The 20,311-nt window shown below is 36.3% G+C and overlaps 1 protein-coding gene across 1 annotated transcript; it reads left to right on the top strand.

Annotated features, from left to right (window-relative positions):
- The first annotated feature begins 3,655 nt into the window (after positions 1–3,655).
- Positions 3,656–5,648, top strand: LOC140305205 (uncharacterized). Its single transcript, XM_072383955.1, has 6 exons — positions 3,656–3,709; positions 3,933–4,265; positions 4,373–4,537; positions 4,756–4,880; positions 4,954–5,003; positions 5,198–5,648. Exons 1-6 carry the CDS (start codon positions 3,673–3,675, stop codon positions 5,580–5,582), a joined length of 1,095 nt encoding a protein of 364 aa, XP_072240056.1. The 5' UTR covers positions 3,656–3,672; the 3' UTR covers positions 5,583–5,648.
- Positions 5,649–20,311: the final 14,663 nt, after the last annotated feature.

The following is a 20,311-nucleotide window of genomic DNA, read 5'->3' as shown; positions in this document are numbered from 1 at the left end:
AATACCAATAAAATACAAGATAAAATAAAACAATATTGTTTTTAAAGATAATCTCTGCAACCTGTGTGCTAATTATTTATCATTTTACAGTTTTTATGTTTCTTTAACCTCCAATGGAAATACAGATATCCACTTGTGAATTTACTTCATGGATGTCACTGATAATGCCACATTTCATTTCATTGTTTTATATTTAGCTTATTCGCATATATCTATTTGTTTTGTTTGTTTTTTAGCAAATATGATATTCCACAGACTGAAACATTAAACGTTTATCAATTTCTGTTCGTGTTGACACTGGATTCAATAAATCATCCATCACGCTGTGGTTATCTGATCAGTCACAAGATTAAAACTGACAATTTCTAACATTTTGCTGTCATATGTTACCCTGCTAAAACCACTCTGACTCATTAGGGTATGGACCTGGGGAAGGGAGTTGCTGGTGTCATCTTGTGATGCTTGATCATATTGGGATCAGGTAAGTTTTGAGGCCAAATCACCCTGTGTTTTTTTGGGGGGTGTTTTTTTTGTTTTTTACTGAGTTCATAAATTACTTGTCGAAAATTTGCAGAAGCGGTTGCTCCACTGATATAATTCAAGAAAAAGCTCCACATGAAGCAGACACAAATATTGCAGATCAGTTTTCTTTCATCTGTTGACAGTGTAAAACTGTTTTCAGCAGTCTAATACCAACAATCTCTGGAGAGCTTTACATATCAAACATGCCCTCTAGACATGTCAATGAGATGTTGTTAAAATAGTTTACCAAATATATTTTCAATGGAAATGTAATAGTCCTTTGATTCTGTTTACAGGCATATTGTTGTCACATAATAAAAGAAGTGATCCATTTCTATAACACATCAATAGGAGCTTCAGTGACTCAAAGGTTAATGGGGAAGATACAGCATGTGAGACTTTATGTACCTCAATTTGTATACTAAGACCAGCATATCTTGAATTTCCTTCAGGATCAATAAAGTATCTATCTATCTATCTATCGATCTATCAATCTATCTATCTATCGATCTATCTATGTTAGCATACCATAAATAAAAGTTTGCTAAGATCTATGTCATCACAATTTTGTTTTAGATTATTTTTCTAAGTTAATACAGCCCATGTTCACACGTAGTTCACGGTAGTATGACATTTTTTAGTTTATAACACATTACTTTCCTGTAATTATCTTTTAATCTATCGATTTATTTTTGTCCACTCTTAGCAGATTCAGCAATTCAGTGATTTTCCCCTGACGTGTGGTTTCATCCATTTCGGCATTCTGATGACATGTTTACTGACTCAGTTTACTGAGTGAGTTGGGATGTGAGATTCCAATTCCAATATGAAAGTGTTGACCTGAGAGGAAAATTTCCTTAAACAGCCAGGTTAGGATTGGGTCTAAAATACACATTGATGGTTCAGATAAATATATTGTTGTAAGCTCAGAGAGATGGACTGGACAAAAACGGATCTGATTTCAAAACAGGTTCTAAAGCTGCTGTACTTGATGGCACATCAGTGACAAAGTGGAATGATTCCATGAATTTTCTCTCTGATAGAAACAAAAAGTTAGAATCTACACCCTCTTGGAGTGTTTTTTTTTTTTATATATGCTTAAGTTGGAAAATTTAATTAGTAATAGAAGTAAATACTAAGCTGCATACATCTATTGATCTCAGTAAGACTGCACATGTCATTGTTGTTATTGTTCAGTCGTTATATTATATGTTTACTAATTCATTTTCGCAAAGACTAAATCAGTGCAAGTATTGTGACTTTACCATTACCACAAGCAGAAAGTAACATTTACTGCATCGAGTAAAGCGTTGAGCGTGTTGGGATGTGAGATATTAATTCTTATTGTCATTGCATAGATGTGGCAACATGTGTAATTCATTCTTTATGGGAACATAGCTCAAATAGTGCTGTTTGGTGTTCAGAAATCCCTGATTTACAGTTTGAATTGTGGACAGTTTGTAGTAGTTTATAAAAAATAAACAAAACAAAAAATGTTATTTTCATTTCAACAAAACACTCCAGTTTTATTATTCTTTATTGGATTCTTTTTTCCTGCTTGTTGATAATGTAGGGGTGTAGTGAGTATTTTAACATGAGGCCCTTTGCTTCATTTTAGTGTCTGATGTTGAGCCACAAACCCACACACGGAGCTCACTGTTTTCATTTCTGTTGACAGTAAACCTGTTGAATTGTGTCCGAGTCCCTGTTTTTCATTCCCACACAACACACAGGAAAAATGCACAGCGAAAAGTTAACACCGGCGACATGTGCACATATTTGCTTTTACATAATCAAAATAAATTCAAATTAGTGGCCTAAGTAATATTTCACGTTTGATATATGGCACTTTGAGAATGTTGTCTTGTAAGAAACAGAAGGAACTGAGGATTTACTCAAAGAGGAGCAATGTGAGGTGTATTCAAAATAACAGATGATTCAATTAGATTAAACATAAAAAATACAAACTTAATATCTAATAAACTTAATTGTCACATTTGTAATAGTTAAAAAGTCAAAAATCTTGAGTGGTTCTCACAACTGAACTGTGAAGCATGCTAAGTACATACAAACCACAAAGTTTCAAGATTCAAGAAGCTTTATTTATCCCGAGGGAAAATGCTGTGTAACAGTTATGGTACAAGAGGGAAAGTACTAAAATAAAATAAAGCTAACATAAAATAAGATAAGTAACTGAATACAATATGTACAGTATGCAAATTAGCAGCCTCAATAAACAACAATACATAAAAACAAGTGATATGGAGAAAGTGTCATTGTATAAAGTGGCATTGGGTAAAGTGACATTCGGCATTTGGCCTCAGGACACAGTGTTTCCACTGACCCTCTCTAGACCTGAGGTACATGAATTAAACAGTCTGATGGCCACAGACAGAAAGGACTTGTGAAGTGTTGTTGTCAGAGGATTTACTCAAAGAGGATCAATGTGAGGTATTTGGGATCCTTTCTTTAGAATATTCAAAAATAAAGAACAGAAGATTAAATTAGATGATACATAAAAAATACAAACTTAATATCCAATAAACTCACTTGTTACATTTAAAGTCAATAAATTGAGTGGTTCTCTCGACTCTCAACTGTGACGCATGCTAAGTACATACAAACCACAAAGTTTCCTGTGATAGTTTGCCCATAATAGTTCTGTCCTATTCAGTGTTTCTTTTACTTTCACTGTTACTGTTTTTTATTGTTTCCCTCTGTTACCATGACCTGCTTTTTTAATGTCATTATTTTCTTGATTTAACAGATATAAAACATGACTTTTCCTGCAGACTATGGGTCGTTTGTCTTCCAATCACTCTGTCAGTGGAGGATAGAAATCTGGTCTATCACAGTCACTCCCTGTAATATCCCAAATATCTTTATGATATGTCAAAACCACATAGTGTAACAGAGCTTTAAGAAATTACAGACTGAATATTTGGTTAGCATTTTACAGCTGGGATAGGCTTCTCATACTTTTCTCATTTTTTATCTTGGTTTACTTGTGTGGTTTATGTTTTCAGCTTGTGTTTCTGAGAAAAGGAGGAGTGTCTATTTCTAACTGTTCGAGAGAGAAAAGAAGAGGAAGTTAAAGTCACCTAACAACTGCTGCTCTTTTAATATATGACATTTCCTTCTCATTTCAACATGATCAAAATATGTGTGTGGACTAATCTTCTCCTCGGTGAGTCATTGTTCTCTTAATTTATCATATTTACACCCATTTTAAACTATGTAGCTTTTATATACTGTGCAACTTTCTTTGATTTTTTTTGTTTTGTTTCGCTCTGTGATTCTTGGAGTGGTTTACCTTTTGAATAAAGATTTTACAGTGTAATTAATCAAATAAATACATTCTGGAAGGAATCTAATCTAATTAAAAATGTTCATTTTTATTTTGCTTGTAGCTCTGAGCATGGTGGAGACGAAGACTCGAATAGCAAGTGGCCGTGTTGGTGAAACTGTACAGGTTGAATGTTCAAACTTTGAAACTTGGAATAGTGTAAGAAAAAATATTAAGTATCTTTGTAACGCACCATGCACTACAGATAAACACATTATCGTCAAAGCAGCATTTCAAAAGACTGAACGTAAGGACAGAATTCAGATAACTAACCGAGGTGATGCTTTATTAGTGACTTTCACTGATCTCAAAATGTCAGACTCCAAAAAATATTATTGTGGGGTTGAAAGACTTGGTTGGGATTCATTTGAAGAGGTGGATCTCCAAGTTATTGATGGTAAGTTCCTGCTCTTCATTTTCATTTCAACAGACTATCATTCCTTTGTCGAGGAATAACAATATCCCTGTGAGTAAATAATGTACCTTATATTGATCTGCAATCAGCAGGCCCCAAGACAATTGTTGAAACAGTCAAAGTTATATCTACAGTGACATATGGTGCTCCAGTTACAAGCACCACGTCTTCAAGGCTGGATATCCCTGCTGATTCGTTCATGTCGTACAGCACCCTTTATACGACGCCTGCTGCACCGACACAGCAAGGAGCTGGTAAGATGTGCACTCATGTGCTCATTATCTTTATAGTCATTATGTTAGTACATTTTTTGGCTGAAAGATACATTTTAATAATGATTTTTAATAATTGATTTTTGTCTTTATTTTCTCTAGTAGAACTACTCGTAGTTCATCAGAGGATCTGCAACAGCAAAGATGATGCATTGTGCTTAACTTTTACACTGCTTTTCCTTTCTCTTTCACTCGGACAGGATATGTGCCATACCTGGTTGTGAGTTTCATTGTCATAACCTCACTGATAGTCATGTTGAAGTTTATGAGGACTTTGAAGAGACGCCCAAGTAAGACTCACACCACCGGGGACACCACCCTTACAGTACGTAGCTGCATCTGAAAACTGCCTGCAGACAAACAAAATTAACAAATGTTGTCCTTCTATATGTTTTCAGAAATGGCATCCAGTTGTCCAGCTGTTTCTTCACATGACAGTCTGCATGTTGTAAGTTTGTTTTTTACTTTTATTCTTACCTTCTTTTTTTTACAAAGCTGCTTTGAGTAATTGATCTCAGCAAGACCAACCACACAGATGTCTTTATGACATTTTAAACATTGCTAAGTTGCATGGCAGAAATCTTGGTTTCAGCCTCATCAAGGAGACACTGTTCACACTTTACTTTTAAATGTTTTTTATAGACATGACTGTATTATGTACTTTACACAACATGTCTTTTTTCTCATTGTTTTCTATTTCAAGGATCCTGAACACAAGGATAACAGACTTGAAGACCAGCACATGCATAGCCAAACTGTACCTGACCAAGCTGTCCACCTCTCTACAGCCAACACTGATATTGGCCAAGATAGTACCTATGCAAATTATTCCGATCTCCAAACTTTAGCTTCCGTCTACGACTTTGTCCAGGAAGGTGCATGTGCAGACACCAGAGTCACAGATCATTTAAGCTACACAGTGTACTCTTTTGCTCAACCTCCTAAAGGGGAGCGTGAAGACAGAGGGAAATCATTCCTAATGCAGCCAATCAGCATTGAAAATGACTTTTTATATTCCTTGGCTTGACTACGTTCAACTAGACTGAAATGGGCCCACTTACTGCACACATGTTCTAAACCGTACAGTGCATTAATACAGTTGAATTTCCAATAAAATGGCTCTCATTCATATATTATTATATATAACTTATTATTGTTTATTATTATTTTCAGATGACTAAATATGTTAAACAATGTGAGTAAAAAAATCACGGAATCAAGAATACATGTCAACCGGTCACCTAAACTATTTCCAGAATGTCGCTCAGCCCCCAAAAAATCCTGATTTTATAACCCCAGCATCATCAAACAAACTCACCATTAAAGTAAATGAAAGATTACGTCTGTGCAGGGATTTGTACTATATTTAAATATGTGGTTTATCTCTCACAGAGAAAGATCGAATCGGCAGAATGTCCTGAAAGTTTTCACATACAGCCCACAGCATTGCAGCGTTGGACATACTTCAATATTTTACCCAATTCCGCCCATCAGTACATGCTCTGGGACAAGCACTGTAAGCAAGGCGGTAAATGACTCGGTTAAACTTTAATCGTAGCTTGGATCAAATGTGTAGGTAACTGTGCTGACTGTTCATGACTCCACAATAAAAGAGACAATGAGAGAGTGCAAAGGTCAAAAATCAGCAGACCCAGACAAACATTAAGACTTACCTGAATTTTGAATACATTACATCTCAAACCCTCAATGCTGCTCTTATATTTAACTGTTCTGAAAAAGGATACCGTTATATGTGGTAGACATTAAACATAAAATATCCCAGAATATTTAATTTCACATCCAATTGTGGAGGTGGGACAGCTGTACTGTTAAAGCTTAACTTGTCATAACTGAGGGAATCCAGCTCTCTGACTGTAGGAGAGAAGTTTTCCTCTTAATGGTAAGACAGACATTTTTTTTAGGTGTACAGTTGGCTTGGGAGAGGCCCTATCAATGTCCAGAAATGAGCCAAACTGAGATGAGTGGAAGAAAAGTTGCAAACGAGTTAAACAAAACTCAATTACAGAAATGTCAGAAATATATATCTGGAGTTTATTTGCAGCCATCACAGCTAAAGCCAAAAAACTGTTGTGTGTGGGCCGGTTAGGGGAGAGGCGGGGTGACCTCTTCACAACTTTTTTTCTTATTGAATACATTTTTCGAGGTTTGCAAGAAACTACTTCCTCAAAAGCACAAACTAAACTGTTCTACTTTGATGACCTATTGTTTAAGAAGGCACAGATCTATTAGAGGTTTTTGGGTCATGTCTTTTTTAAAACTTTCCTCACAACCTGGTAACATTAAAGGTTTGTTTGACGTGTTATTAAGTCTGTTTTCTTTGTGTTGGATCTGTATAAAATGCATTAAAGGTAACTATGAGAGGCATGCTTTTTTATGTAATTCACTGTCATTTTTACTCGCTTGTAAGTCACTCTTCATAAAAAAATCCGCTGAATTACTAAATGTAAATTTGTGTCATGTCATGTTTTGCAGTAAGAGCACATCTGTTAGGACATAAGACTTTGATATGAACAGAGCAAAATATGTCATTTTCTGCATTAATTCCACATACAAGATGATTATGTCAGTACTCATCTTAAACAGGCATGTGTCTTAGCATGAAGTTATTGTAGTGACAGCAGCTCAGATTAACATTTAAACTGACAGTTCACAGACACGTGAACAGAAATACACAGAAAGTTGTGTTAGGGGAGAGGAATGCCATTTCATGGCTTGGATTGTGACTCAATCCTACAAGCAGGACACATCCAAATGTATAACAAGGTCATGATCACGTTTAACAATCCAATGCAAAATAACGTGATCATCTTCGAATGACTTTGGATGTTATGAGTCCTAGTGTCTGTCTAAGCTTTTTGACAGAGACAGACGGGAAACCTCTTTGACCATTGTGTCTGGAAGAAGACTTACAAGAACACCAATATGAGCTGTTCTAGTGATCAACCTCACCACCAGTCACAACTACTCTTTGCAAATGTTATTTTATTAATTTTTTTTGTTTTTCATAACATGGTAGTTTAAAAAGCACTCAGGGGTATAAGCATCCTTCCAAATAAAACCACCCTTTATCTCACAACTTGACCTGCTGATGAAGGCCAAGTTTATTTTGCATTGAAAAAGTTTTGTAAATGTGTTTATGAGCACAGTCCCATGCATAAACGTACTGTGGATCATTTGATGATGTACTGATGTCCATTTAGGATGAGGTGGAGATTCTTGCATGCAATCGTCACTTGTCATAAAATAATATGAAATGATACAAATTAAGAAACTGATTGATGCATGTAGTAATGCACATTTTAGTGTTAGAATGTGTTAGTTTTCTGCTCTTCTGTTAATTCATGTCTTTCTATACTATATCTCTCCACACAGTCACACAGACACACACACACACACACACACACATAGACAGCAGAGGTGACTTTGGCAGCAGGAAAGCCCCCCGGAAACTGTTCTTGTTAAGCTCTCAGAGTGAGAACAGCTTGATGTTGTTGCTATTGTTGTCACTGTCATTGTGTACATCAGCCACTAGGGGAAGAGCGTGCTGGCCTCGGGTGTTTGCTCTGTTGTCAATGATAGTCAATGACACTCTGCAGCAAAATGAAAAGGATTAACCATATCTTTCTCTCTTTTGCTTTCATGAACACACAAATAAATACACATGCACATGTCTACATTCATGGCCTGGGTTTGCTTCTTTGAAGTTTCGAGAAATATGGAGCAAAATTATAGCGCACATAATTGTTTGTCTCGTTTGTCTCTGTGCGGCCCTGTGATAGACTGGGGACTTGTCCAGGGTGTACCCCGCCTCTCACCTAATGGCACTTGGGATAGGCTCCAGCTCCCCACAACCCTGAACTAGATTAAGTGGATGTAGAAAAAGGATGGATGGATGGATTAATTATTGCATATGTGGTTGTTTGTCGTGTTTGTCTCTGTGTGGCCCTGTGATAGACTGGCAATTTGGCCAGAGTCTGACTTGCCTCTCACCCAGTGGCAGTTGAGATAGGCTCCAGCCCCCAACAACCCTAAATTGAATAAAGTGGGTATAGTAAATATGGATAGATGGAAAACGATTATAAAAGTTAATGCACTAGTGGTGTAAGCATCTTATATGTGAACCTATGAGCTTTACTTCATGCTGATCTCAACTAAAAGACACAAAACACTAAGATTTCAATTTAGTACATACCCACGGTACAACCTCCTGCAGTCATGGGGTTACTCAAAGAAGAAAATAAAAAGTGTACTGTAACTGCAAAAGACTAATAAAAAATAAAACCATGTTCAAGAGCTGCAACCTACCTGGAGTGACCGGAAGTAGAATGTATCGAGTGGTCTGACACTTGAACAAGGTATTTAAAAAATCCCACAACTAACCCTGAAACAAAGGGAAGCATCATTATTTGGTCAGAAAAGACATCTGGACATATTCATCAAAGATTTATGTAGCCTACAGATTAAATCATTTCAAAAGTTCTGATTTTTGACACATTTTGTATGGATGAATCTGTACTCGTTCAAAGATAAAGTGATGAAGGGCTGAAATACTTCTTCTCAACTTCTCAATTATTTCTCACAAAATATTTGAATTGTTTCCCTAGCATCAAAGGGAAAATAAATGACAAAAACAATTGGTATTGGCTATTGGACATTACTGTATTTGATATAGATATTGGCCCTGATTTTCACATTTGGTGCATCAATAATAATCAACACTGACACAGTTTGCAGAATAATGTTGGATGTTGCTTTTTTTGTTAGAGCAACACGGTTCAACGGAGATGAGTAAAGTCGTGAAAAGTTCAGTCAGAGTTGAACGATCATCATTTTATCATTATTCATTCTGGACAAAGTAAATGTGTTTTCTCTACACATGCACTTGAAAGTATATTTTCTCTATATGTGTGAATGACCCTTTTTCAAAGTGTTACAATTAATTTGAAAAAGTGCTGTAATTCTCAAATGTGTTGGCAATACGTCGCCAGAGTAAATTTTGTTTTACAACGCGCTGAAAAGAACTGACAGTAATATTAGTGAGATCTCAGTTAAGAACACCCAAACAGTCCTAAGAGATAAAACCTAATAAGAAGTGAAAGCACATCTGCGGGTGCACTATGACAGCCATTAACATCTGTTTGATGAACTGAAACTGGAAAATTTGATCATATACTGTATGTACAAACACAGCTCTTGAAAACGAGCATTAAGAGTTTGCTCGAAGCACTTTCCTTTGAAGGAGGCTTACCCCTTACAAGCCGGAGCTTCCCTTCCCCTTGCTTCGATCACACAAAATAAATCCCCATATTAACTTATCTGAAGTAATAAAATGGAAACACTTCAAAATATAAACACAGATATCAGGCTGATACATAGCCTACGGGATATCATGCCCATAAGGCTTTAGCACTCTCTGTAGTGGAGTACAGTGTAGAATTTAAGAGCCAAGATGCAACTAACTCAAGCAGTTCATGGTTCTTTGCGGGAGGTTTTTCAAACTGTGTTTAATAAATGTAGAGGTACTCTGGTTTGGTGTGCTTTACTGCAGACACTCACTCTCAGCATTTCAGGTACCGTATGGTGGAACAAAATGTTCCTCTGTGTGATAATTCTTTTACATGCAACACCGCATGGGTAGCTCTATTATGACAGTGCTGGAGCATTTGGGAGAAGCTGGGCCTTTTCAGGAGTGAGTATGTGTTTGATTATGCTATACCTCATCAGTTCCTCAATTTTTCCCTCATGAAATGGATCTTATTATGTTATTACCTGCAAAAATGTCTCCTAGAATACAACCACTCTGCAAAATGAATCTATTTCAACTGCACAGAAAACTCATCTGCCTGTAGTCAATCCATTTGTTTGCAGTCTATGTCATACTCAAGCAAATCAGTATATTTCAACTCTGTAAAGAACAGACTGAACAACATGTCACTGCAAAGGAAATATTAATTATTACAATTTAGATTGAATCAGTTTGACATCATAACAGCATGTTAACTATTGTGATAATAGACCATTGACTGTATAAATGGAAAGCTCAACCCAAACTGTGCTGAAATATGCTAGGAATATTTTTCTGTCTGTGGGAAATTTTTTAGTGTTTTTTTAAATAATGTGTTTAAAATTTCATCTCACCACTTTGACGAGTACTTGTGTCTTAAAATGTGGTCATACAGCACTTCACATGGACTAGGACAGGCCAATTATCCAATTAAAAACCTTTCCAATCTCTGCTCTGAAATCAAATTGACCAGGTTACAACCATATCTAAACACCTTAAGCTAATTAGTTTCTGCTCCTTGCCCATGTCTTTAAAGTCAAAGGAAGCAATTACAAACAAGCTGCCCTGGGTAGCACTTCTGATGCTCCCACTGTTTTCAAAGTCATATTAACCAATTACCTTGTCTCAACATTGTGGAGACACATTAGCCAATTATACATTTCATACATGGTTGATTTTTTTTTTCTGTTCTTTCATATTTTTTTTTTCTTTTTTTTTTTTTATGCATGCACACAAATCCTTGGAGCTATCAAAGCCTCAATGTGGTTCCCTTCAACTTCTGCAGAATGAGCCTGCCCCAAGGAATGTCCTCTCTCAACTAATCCAGCTTTTTAATCTCACCTTCACTAAAGTAATATAACAAAGAGAAGGTTGCTTAGTTTCAGCATAAGCTTTCCTGTATTGGTAGCAGTTTTATAAAAAAAATCCTCTTGCGGAATTCCTTTGAGCTGGTGTAAAATAGAAAGTAACTGCATGTTCTCATGGACTGTGTAAAATGCTAACCATGTTCTAAAATAAACATAACACATGGTTATTTAAAGGAGCCATACACTGACAAAGCATTAATGTCATAACTGTGATATCAATCCCTGTTTAATATAAACATTTTATTGCCTGTTAAAAGCGTTGTGTTTTTTTTCTTTTTTCAGTCAGTGCGCTCTCCCTTTGGAAAATGAGGGAGGAATTCTGATCAGGAAGTTATACCAAGAGCTCCCCCTGGAACAGAGCACAGAAAGGAACATTTTTGCCATCTGTTCGTTAAAGCTGGTGAATTTTACACAGTATATCTTTTTTTAAGGTGGTGCCATCACTGTATGAGTCAGACTTGGATGGCAAACTGCTGGGCAGTGCTTTTGAAAAGATTTAAAAGGTGGTAAATGTTTGTGCTTTTGAAGGCTTTTCAGCCATTTTTTCTGTCTTGTAGTTGGCATTTTAGATTATTTACGAGCAGAATTGTGAGTCACAGCTGGATACGTTGCCACACACCTTCCCATTCCAAACACTTTTTTTTTGTATTTTTACACCCAAGCTCATGATTTAAAAGCCTCATAAATTCTTCAACATTCTCTGCTTTATGCAGGCTGTGTTAAACAATGGAGACATCTTTCCACTACAGACTCTACAATAATTACAGTCACACAATAATCAAAAACATCACTGGCCATTTTCACAATTGTGGTAAAATTCTGTACCCTGAGCCACATAAATTACAAACTTTAGTGTACATATTCATAACTGTGCTGAGCAAAACCAACTTTATTTTATTATATTCACATTTCTTTCTCATATTTGCATACAGAACAAGCGAGCACCTGCTGTTTCCCAGCTGGTGGAAAAGAAATGATGCAGCACTGCTCATGGGAAGCAGCTTAGGTCTTCTTTTCATTTTCTTTGATTATTGTTGCAATATTCTAATGCAGCTGGTTGAAACCACAGACCCCTACAACAAAAATCCATGTTGGTGTAGAAAATTTAATAATCCATCCATTTTGTCATTGGACTGGTACTTTTGTCTTTCAAAATACAAAAGTACTGGGCTTGCCCAATGACTCGCCCCAGAGGTTGCAGGGTAAATTGTGCCAACATTCTTATCTCCTTATGAATGATTTCTCTATCTTGGTGGTCATATAAAAGATAAAATAGGGATTGGCTCTGAACCAAACAGCCCAAAGTGTGCTTACTTTTTTGTGACAGTGTATTCTTTTCTCTCAGGTGCCGAAGCAGCAGAACAATGAAAGTGATATTAAAAAGCAAAAGCTATTAAAATCTTATTCACTTACTCACCAAGCAAGGGGTTTGTTTGGGCCTCTGTTCATGGGTTTTAATGTAGTTATAATTGGCTCTGTGGCACTTGTAACTCAGTTGCTACCAATTACAACTGAATACCAATTATATGTGCTTGTGTATGGATTGGTAATGACTTTAAGGTGTATCCCAAGGAGTTTGAATCAATTTTGCTGGCTATGTAAAAGTGTTTGTGATTCATTGTAAGTACACCCTCTGGTGACTAAATAGTGATTTGTTTTCATCTTTAGTTCATTAGCAGTCATCAGGCAATTGGTCAATACCATCGACCAGGGGCACACAGAACACCTTCCTCAATAAAGACAAAAATGTTTGTTTATCTGTGTGCTGTCCTCTGTCCTGTAAAACATGCTTTAAATGAAAACAAAATAAACACATTACATTTCTTAACACATTAATGATTAGTCAGCAAAAGATGTCTGACACTCATGTTGTTCATAATTATGGCATAATTGTGGCTGTCCGGCACAAAGAGCTCTACATTTTCCTATGATACTTGAATGGTGATTTTGCTATAAAATCAGGATTTTAGAAGAGAAGAGCAACATTTTGGGATGCTTTGAGTGACAGCAAGTTGACACTTAATGAGCTGCGTGTCAGTCGCAAATTTAGATGAACCATCTGGCAAATACAGATACATTTTTTAAAGACAGCATCTTTTTTGGGACCTCAGCTGTATTAACATGCATCTATATTTGACTGTTTTTAAAAGATGGAACTTTAAAGCATCCACAGAGTGCCCAGGCACTTTCTAGTGTCATGTAAATGTGCTGACTGTGGAGTTTTACCTCATTAAAGGCATACAAATCCAGCTCAAAGGCAGGGCTGAACTGGTTGACTGCGTTTCTGGGTTATTTTTTGAAAGTTGGGGTATTTTTGGATATCTCAGCTTCATATTTAGTGGTTAGGTCAACTGTGATGATAAGACATCACAGATAAAAATGCCTCTCCTCCAAATCTGTGTCTAGATGACCTGCTTTTACAACTTTGTCAACAATCTTTTCTTTGGGCTCCCTTACTACTCTTGACGTAATTCATCCTTGTCTTGCATCTGAGGAAGAGAATGTCAAAGAAAGTAGGAAAACTATTTGAAATATACATATTTCTTTGATCAGGTTGCTAGCAAACCATGGTAAAGACAACCCTGTAGAATATAAATGTACCTTATGGTGTAATGTTATTATAAAGTGCCACTCTAAGACAGCAGTTGGTTTAGTCTTTGATATTTGTGGTTTTAATGATAACAGGTACACAACTGAAGCTGTGAAGAACTGGAGGCTACTGATGATGGAGATCGGATTTTTGTGCCGCTTCTGAATCAGACATTTGAAACAATTTTAGATAGAGCATGATTTATTTATATTTTCTATTCTTTCTTTTTTTATTTATATTTTACGTGGCACAATGGTGGAAATATACTCAAGCTTTTCAAAGAAATCTACATGAATTGCCAAGATATTGCTATTCTTTACCATTTTTTGCCATCATTAACAGGTGACAAGAGAAGCATTACTTATCATGTGCAAATATAAAAAAAAAAATGAAAGAAACGGCAGTGAGTGAGATATACCAGAAGAGAATAAAAAAAAAGATTTAAGTTGATAAATGCAGTAAAGGAAAGGGGGAGAGAAAAATGGTGATAATGGGAAGTGTTGCTACAGCAAGGACACTCATTAACCTGTCCTCTCCTATCCAACACTGAGCATTCAGCGTTTTACAATAAAAAGGAAACCATGGAGTGAAAAAGGAAAGAAAAGAAAGCAAAAACCCTTCATTTAGTTTCCCATCCTGATCTCATGAGGAAGATAAATTGGAAACGGAGACACGACTCTTGAGACCTTAAGGAAATTAAATACTGAATTCAATGGGCAGACTGACTCAATCACACCACGCTTTTGTAAAATGACTTGGGGATTGAATCCCTTGCCGCTTAGCTGGGGATGTTATTGCTCTTGTAGCTATTTCTGTTGAACTAATCCTGGGTAGAGGCCAGGCCACAAATGCACTTGTGCATTTCCAAGATTCATGACGAATCACACCTATGCAAATACATGCTTGTACACACACACATACAACTAATTTCAGATGCACCTTAGCTCAATATAAAAATTACAGATTTCTCTTTCTTGTGGTTTAAGACTTACAGAAACTCGCAAATACATCTGTAATTCCACCCCTGCAGTGACTCACAGACTCTGCATGTTCTGTATGCTCACGCAAACACACAGATATTTATTCTTTGTTGCACAATGAAAACAGAATATAACTGCTTACATGTTGAGTAAAAAAAATGTTGAGAAAATGTTTGACTTTTATGACACCTTTGTTCATCTTTGCTGATAGATAGATAGATAGATAGATAGATAGATAGATAGATAGATAGATAGATAGATAGATAGATAGATAGATAGATAGATAGATAGATAGATAGATAGATAGATAGATAGATAGATAGATAGATAGATAGATAGATAGATAGATAGATAGATAGATAGATAGATAGATAGATAGATAGATAGATAGATAGATAGATACTCTATTGATGAAAGGAAACTGTTTAGCAGAGGAGCTGTAAATTAGCAACTGATGGTATTCAACAATTCTTTCTTATCAACAGTAATTGACCAAGCCGGAGTACCTAGTGTAACTAATAGTAATACATGTGTACTTTTAATTACTGTCTTTAACTATTTTCTACATACTAATGTTATTATATATTTGTACTCGGAGGCCTGCATCTTTACCAGAAACATGCCAATAATGTGATGTTAACACACTGAAAGCAGTACACGTTGTTCAACGCAACGAGTGTAGAGGACCAGTGTTGGAAAAGACCTGGAAACACCTTACCCACACAGCTGCAGGCTGTCCAAATTATGGAATCATAGCCGTTCAACTAACAGTCAATTAAGAAAGAGATGGTAGAACAGTAATGTTAATCTTCATAAAAGTGACAGCAATAGCTCTTCAGAGGTTGGTGTTCGTCATCTACATTACTAAAACCGTTAGCTATAGCTACAGCTAAACGATAAATTAAATAGATAAGTAAACCCTGACAAATTATTTCACAATACTCACATTTCTCTCATCTGAAGTTCAGGCTCTGAGAGTTTGAATGAAGCCCTTTTGTGGCTCAGTTTCTTCGGTCCAGGATTGAACTGAACCAGGTTGTTGAAAGAGTCCAATGAAAATGGTTGCTGCACATACACAGTCTTTTGATAACTCTTGCTGGAACATTTCCTTCAGAAATAGGTGGTTTATAATAGGTATGAAAGGTGATTTCAGATTTTACTAGTGAATTCTACAGAGCCTCTCAGCGTGTGCTAAGTTCTGATCTGGGATTCAGTTCAGCTCATTTCAATCATACTTCATTAATCCCAGAATGGAAAGTTTAAAGCTACAGTAATTGTTATGGATAACGAATGAAATAAAATGAAATTGGAAAGAAAAGACGACACAATGTCTGAGATATACAAGGCCTGTGGGTGAAGCTTTGACATAATATTTATTTGAAAGAGTCGGACACAGCATACAGCATCTGTCTCAACAAATACCCGCTGTATGAAAACTCAAAACAATCCCTGAACCCTGGCAAAATATTGTACTGGACTGCAATGGCAATGACAAAGAACTCAATTTGAGATTTCATAACAGAAGTCCACAAACCAGTGAGTGACATCATCGTGCTTGGAGCCATGCTTTCTATACTTTCTATGATCACAGCAAATGGAAAATCTGATATAATTAATGACTAAACTCTTACATAAAAAAAGCTCACTTACATATTGCTCAACAGACCACACATCATGAAAAGCACAGCTGCAACCTAAAACTATAAAACCGCTTCCCTCCATTAAGTTCATTTAGTTTGAGGTTATATTGTATATGCTATCTTATTGCCACGACTCACTTTATCAATCAGCACCGTCCATAATTGATATAAAATATTAATATTACATATTAAAATACATTTACAACATACTTGTGGTTGATATGATTTTTCTTGGTGGAGATGTGCCACATCAAACCATTCCACTTAGGAATTTTTTTTCTTATAATTTGGTATCGGCTGGTCTTCAAGCTTGGGTCACCATGTGTGTTACTCGTCTACTACTGACTAATTCTTTTATGATAATATGCACTTTTTAACATTCGATTCATTAGGAAAATGTACATTACTTTGTTATACTGCATCTTTCGCACACAGAGTAGCTTTGACTTGTGACAAGGCACCAGGAAACTAGCGCAGCATTTTCTACACCTCTAAAAATGTGAGCGGTGAGTGTAAAAGTGGAAGAGATGTTTTTCCCCATGAAGAAAATGAGAAATGGTTTAGTGTCTGGAAATTATTGAAGTTTTCTCTTATTTTTCTTATGCTTTCGCAAATGCATGTATCGTTATGCAACCGCAGTTCTAAACGAGTTGGAATGCTGTGTGAAATGTCCAAACAGCATAATGTTCTTCAGTATAAATTGTGAACACTCAAAGTTTTATCATGATCTACAGAACACAATATCAAAAAGAATTTCAGATAAAATTGAGAACAACGCTGAAAATGGATGTCCATGACTGGAGGCCCTCAGGCGATGCAAAATCATTGCATGGGCTCAGGAACACAACAGAAATCATCATCTATAATGTAGGTTAAAGCTCTATCATACAGAGAAGAAGCCATATGTGAACCCGAACCAGACATGCAACTGTCTTCTTTGGGCCAAAGTCATATATAGTAGAGTGTGTTGTAGAAGTAGTTCTGTGTTCAGATTAATCAGAAATTTAAATTCTTTTTGGAAAATCTTGTGAACTTTGGACTAAAAGTGTACATAGAGAAATTCTGAAGTGGGTAAAGATTTTCTAATGATATTTGAGGTTACTGTATTTCTGTAATTAATTGACGTTCTCCTTTTCACAACAGGAACTACACAAAACCAAAACTTTTGCCAAAATTAATAATTCATTCATAAAGTTTTAGAATTACAACCTCCTCTAGTGTTGCTTTAAAAGAACAGTGTGCAACAGTTGCAACATCGAGCTGTCAATTTGAGCACACTATCACAAATGCCATCCACCCACAATTTAGCAACAAATTACATGTAAACAGCTAAATTACCAGTCAAAGAGAAAAGAAGCAGCTCTACCATCAATCTGAAGATTTCCATAGGTAAAAAGCCACACAAGTGATCTTTCCTGTTTTTTAAGACTTTGCTATCCCAAATTAGCTTATTTGCATCCTAATATTTTTCTTTATTTTATTTTTGACTGAATCAATTTATGAACTGTTGCCTATTCTTGTCTTACATAATATGTATGATCCTCCATCATCTTCATCTAGGATCCTGGAGCTGATCTGAAATTGAAACAATCCATTCATCGATCCATCCATTTTCTAAACCTGCATAATTCAATTAAGGGGACTTGGAGGGCTGGAGCCTATCCCAGCTGCCTTTGGGCGAGAGTAGGGGAACATCCTGGACAGGTCGCCAGTCCGTCGCAGAGCTGAAATGGAATTATGACTGTATGACAAGGAAATTGATCCTTGAGATTACACTGTTGTGATTTGGCGCTATATAGGTAAAACTAAACTGAATTGAGCTTCACACACAGATCTACTGTTTGAGACAAACCATAACCTACTATTTTCTAGAAACAGGTTTAAGTGTATCATAAGTATAAACCTTATCCTTGCTCTCCATATTGACTAGGAAAAAAGAAAAGTAGATGAAATATAGTCAGTGGGGTGTGAATACTTTCTGAGGAGTCTGTATGTGACCCCTACACTCAATTAATTCACTTTATATTTTCCACTGACATTTTTCTTCCAGTGTACAATATTTTCTTACCCAATATATGCAGAAAGCACAAAGCCATTTTCTCAGGAAAAGAAACATCAACTCTAGTTTTTGTTCTTTTTTTGTTGCAAATTGTTGACAGTAGGAAAAACACATCTGCAGACAAACACGAACCAAAGGTGGCAGCGAGGGAAAGCTGTGTTACAGATTGAATTTCTTGTTAGACTTTAGGATTCTGTGAGTTCCATTGTGTGTGTGTGTGCTTGAATGTGTGTGAGTATGTGTGAGAGTTTTTGCCCTCACATGGACACATGTATTTTCTTTGTGGAATTTGCAGTCCCACCTGTCGGGGGAATTTGATCAGTGAGGACACCATATAGTGAAGCTAATGATTAATGTTTACCAGAACTGGAGCACAGGCACACAGGTTTCCAGACACACGTAGATATAATCTGGGCAGATATTGAAGCTCATACCTTGGTACATACTTGTTCTCCTGGGTGAAAATATTTTTTTTCAGCCACAGAGTGTAGCAACCAGGGAGTCCAAATGAAATGTGATTTTCTTCAGTTTTTGTTTGGGAATGAAATGCCGACTACAGGATAGAAGCAATGCAAAAACAAAACCTCCTATATGCTGTGGCCTGGAAGACAGAAGGAAATGTCATTTGCTACATTTTAAATTATCTTTGAATTTTAACATTAACTGCTGGAGTTCATTTATCCTCCATGTGTTGTCTGATATCAGTCTCTACGACCAGCATACAGCAGCTTGTTTTATGTTCAGATTTTACATTCGACTCCTGCATTCACCTTGATTTTCTTAACAAATTGGTGCCACCCATTTGAGAGCAATTTAGATAGTTAACCAATGATGACATCCAGCAAGAGCTGCCCTCCAAAGACTGTAGCTTTGGAAATGCTCTTAAATTCTTGGCAACTTGAAAACAAATTTATTTAAAAATAAATGTATTTATTTACTTGTCATAGTTAATTAATTAGTCTTAACAGCTCGTTTTTACAAACAAGTATTAATTAAGTCTATTAAGTCTATTAATTTTGATAGGAATAAACATGAAAAAAATTTTACACTGGATTTTGGAGCAAGACCACACTGTGTGTTAAGAAATTTGATAAAGTAGTGATTCAATTAACACGTTGATCATAGCTGTTTATTTTGAGGGGCGGGACAGTGGTGTGGTGGTTAGCATCGTCACTACGAGAAGTTTCCTAGTTAAAATCTCAGCAGGGGCCATTCAGAGTGGAGTTTGTGTGTCCTCCCCATGCATGCTCCGGCCTCCTCCCCTAAAACACGCCTCCTAAATCATTCTGTGACCTCACACTGATCCTAATGTTTTTAAAAAGAAAAATATGAGAACAGTAAAATTGTTTTTACACATCCACTGCCATCCTTAAATGCTTAAGAGATAATCTGGAGCAATAGCATATGACTATTTCAACAAATTTTTAGAAGCACTAACTGCCTGTGAGTGTGTGTGCTGGAGAGAGCTGCTTCTTTATTCTCCTTTATACTCACCTACATCTACCTTTTCTCTCACTCCTTAGTAAATATATGAATAATCCTGTGCTGTGTCCAGCAGAAAGCCTCCTGCTGTCAGCAGCAAATTCAAAAACAGTCCAGACCAAATTGTCCATGCATTCTCCTAAAAGTCTCCAACATTCATGTGTAAAATTGGCTTTAGGCAACAGAAATGATGTGATAGCATCATTTAGCTCTCTATTACTGTCATTTTGGGACACTGTCTGCTTAAAATTGACTTATTTCTTTTATATTCACATCTCAGCCTCTCTCTAGCAAACTTGTCGTGGTTTTAGTTGTAATTTGGATTTGTGAATG

This window comes from Leuresthes tenuis, unplaced genomic scaffold, assembly GCF_036924035.1.
Source record: "Leuresthes tenuis unplaced genomic scaffold, fLeuTen1.0.hap1 SCAF_4, whole genome shotgun sequence".
In the NCBI taxonomy this organism is placed as follows: domain Eukaryota; kingdom Metazoa; phylum Chordata; class Actinopteri; order Atheriniformes; family Atherinopsidae; genus Leuresthes; species Leuresthes tenuis.
The sequence above is the reverse complement of the archived record's forward strand: the minus strand, read 5'-3'. Positions and strand labels throughout refer to the sequence as shown.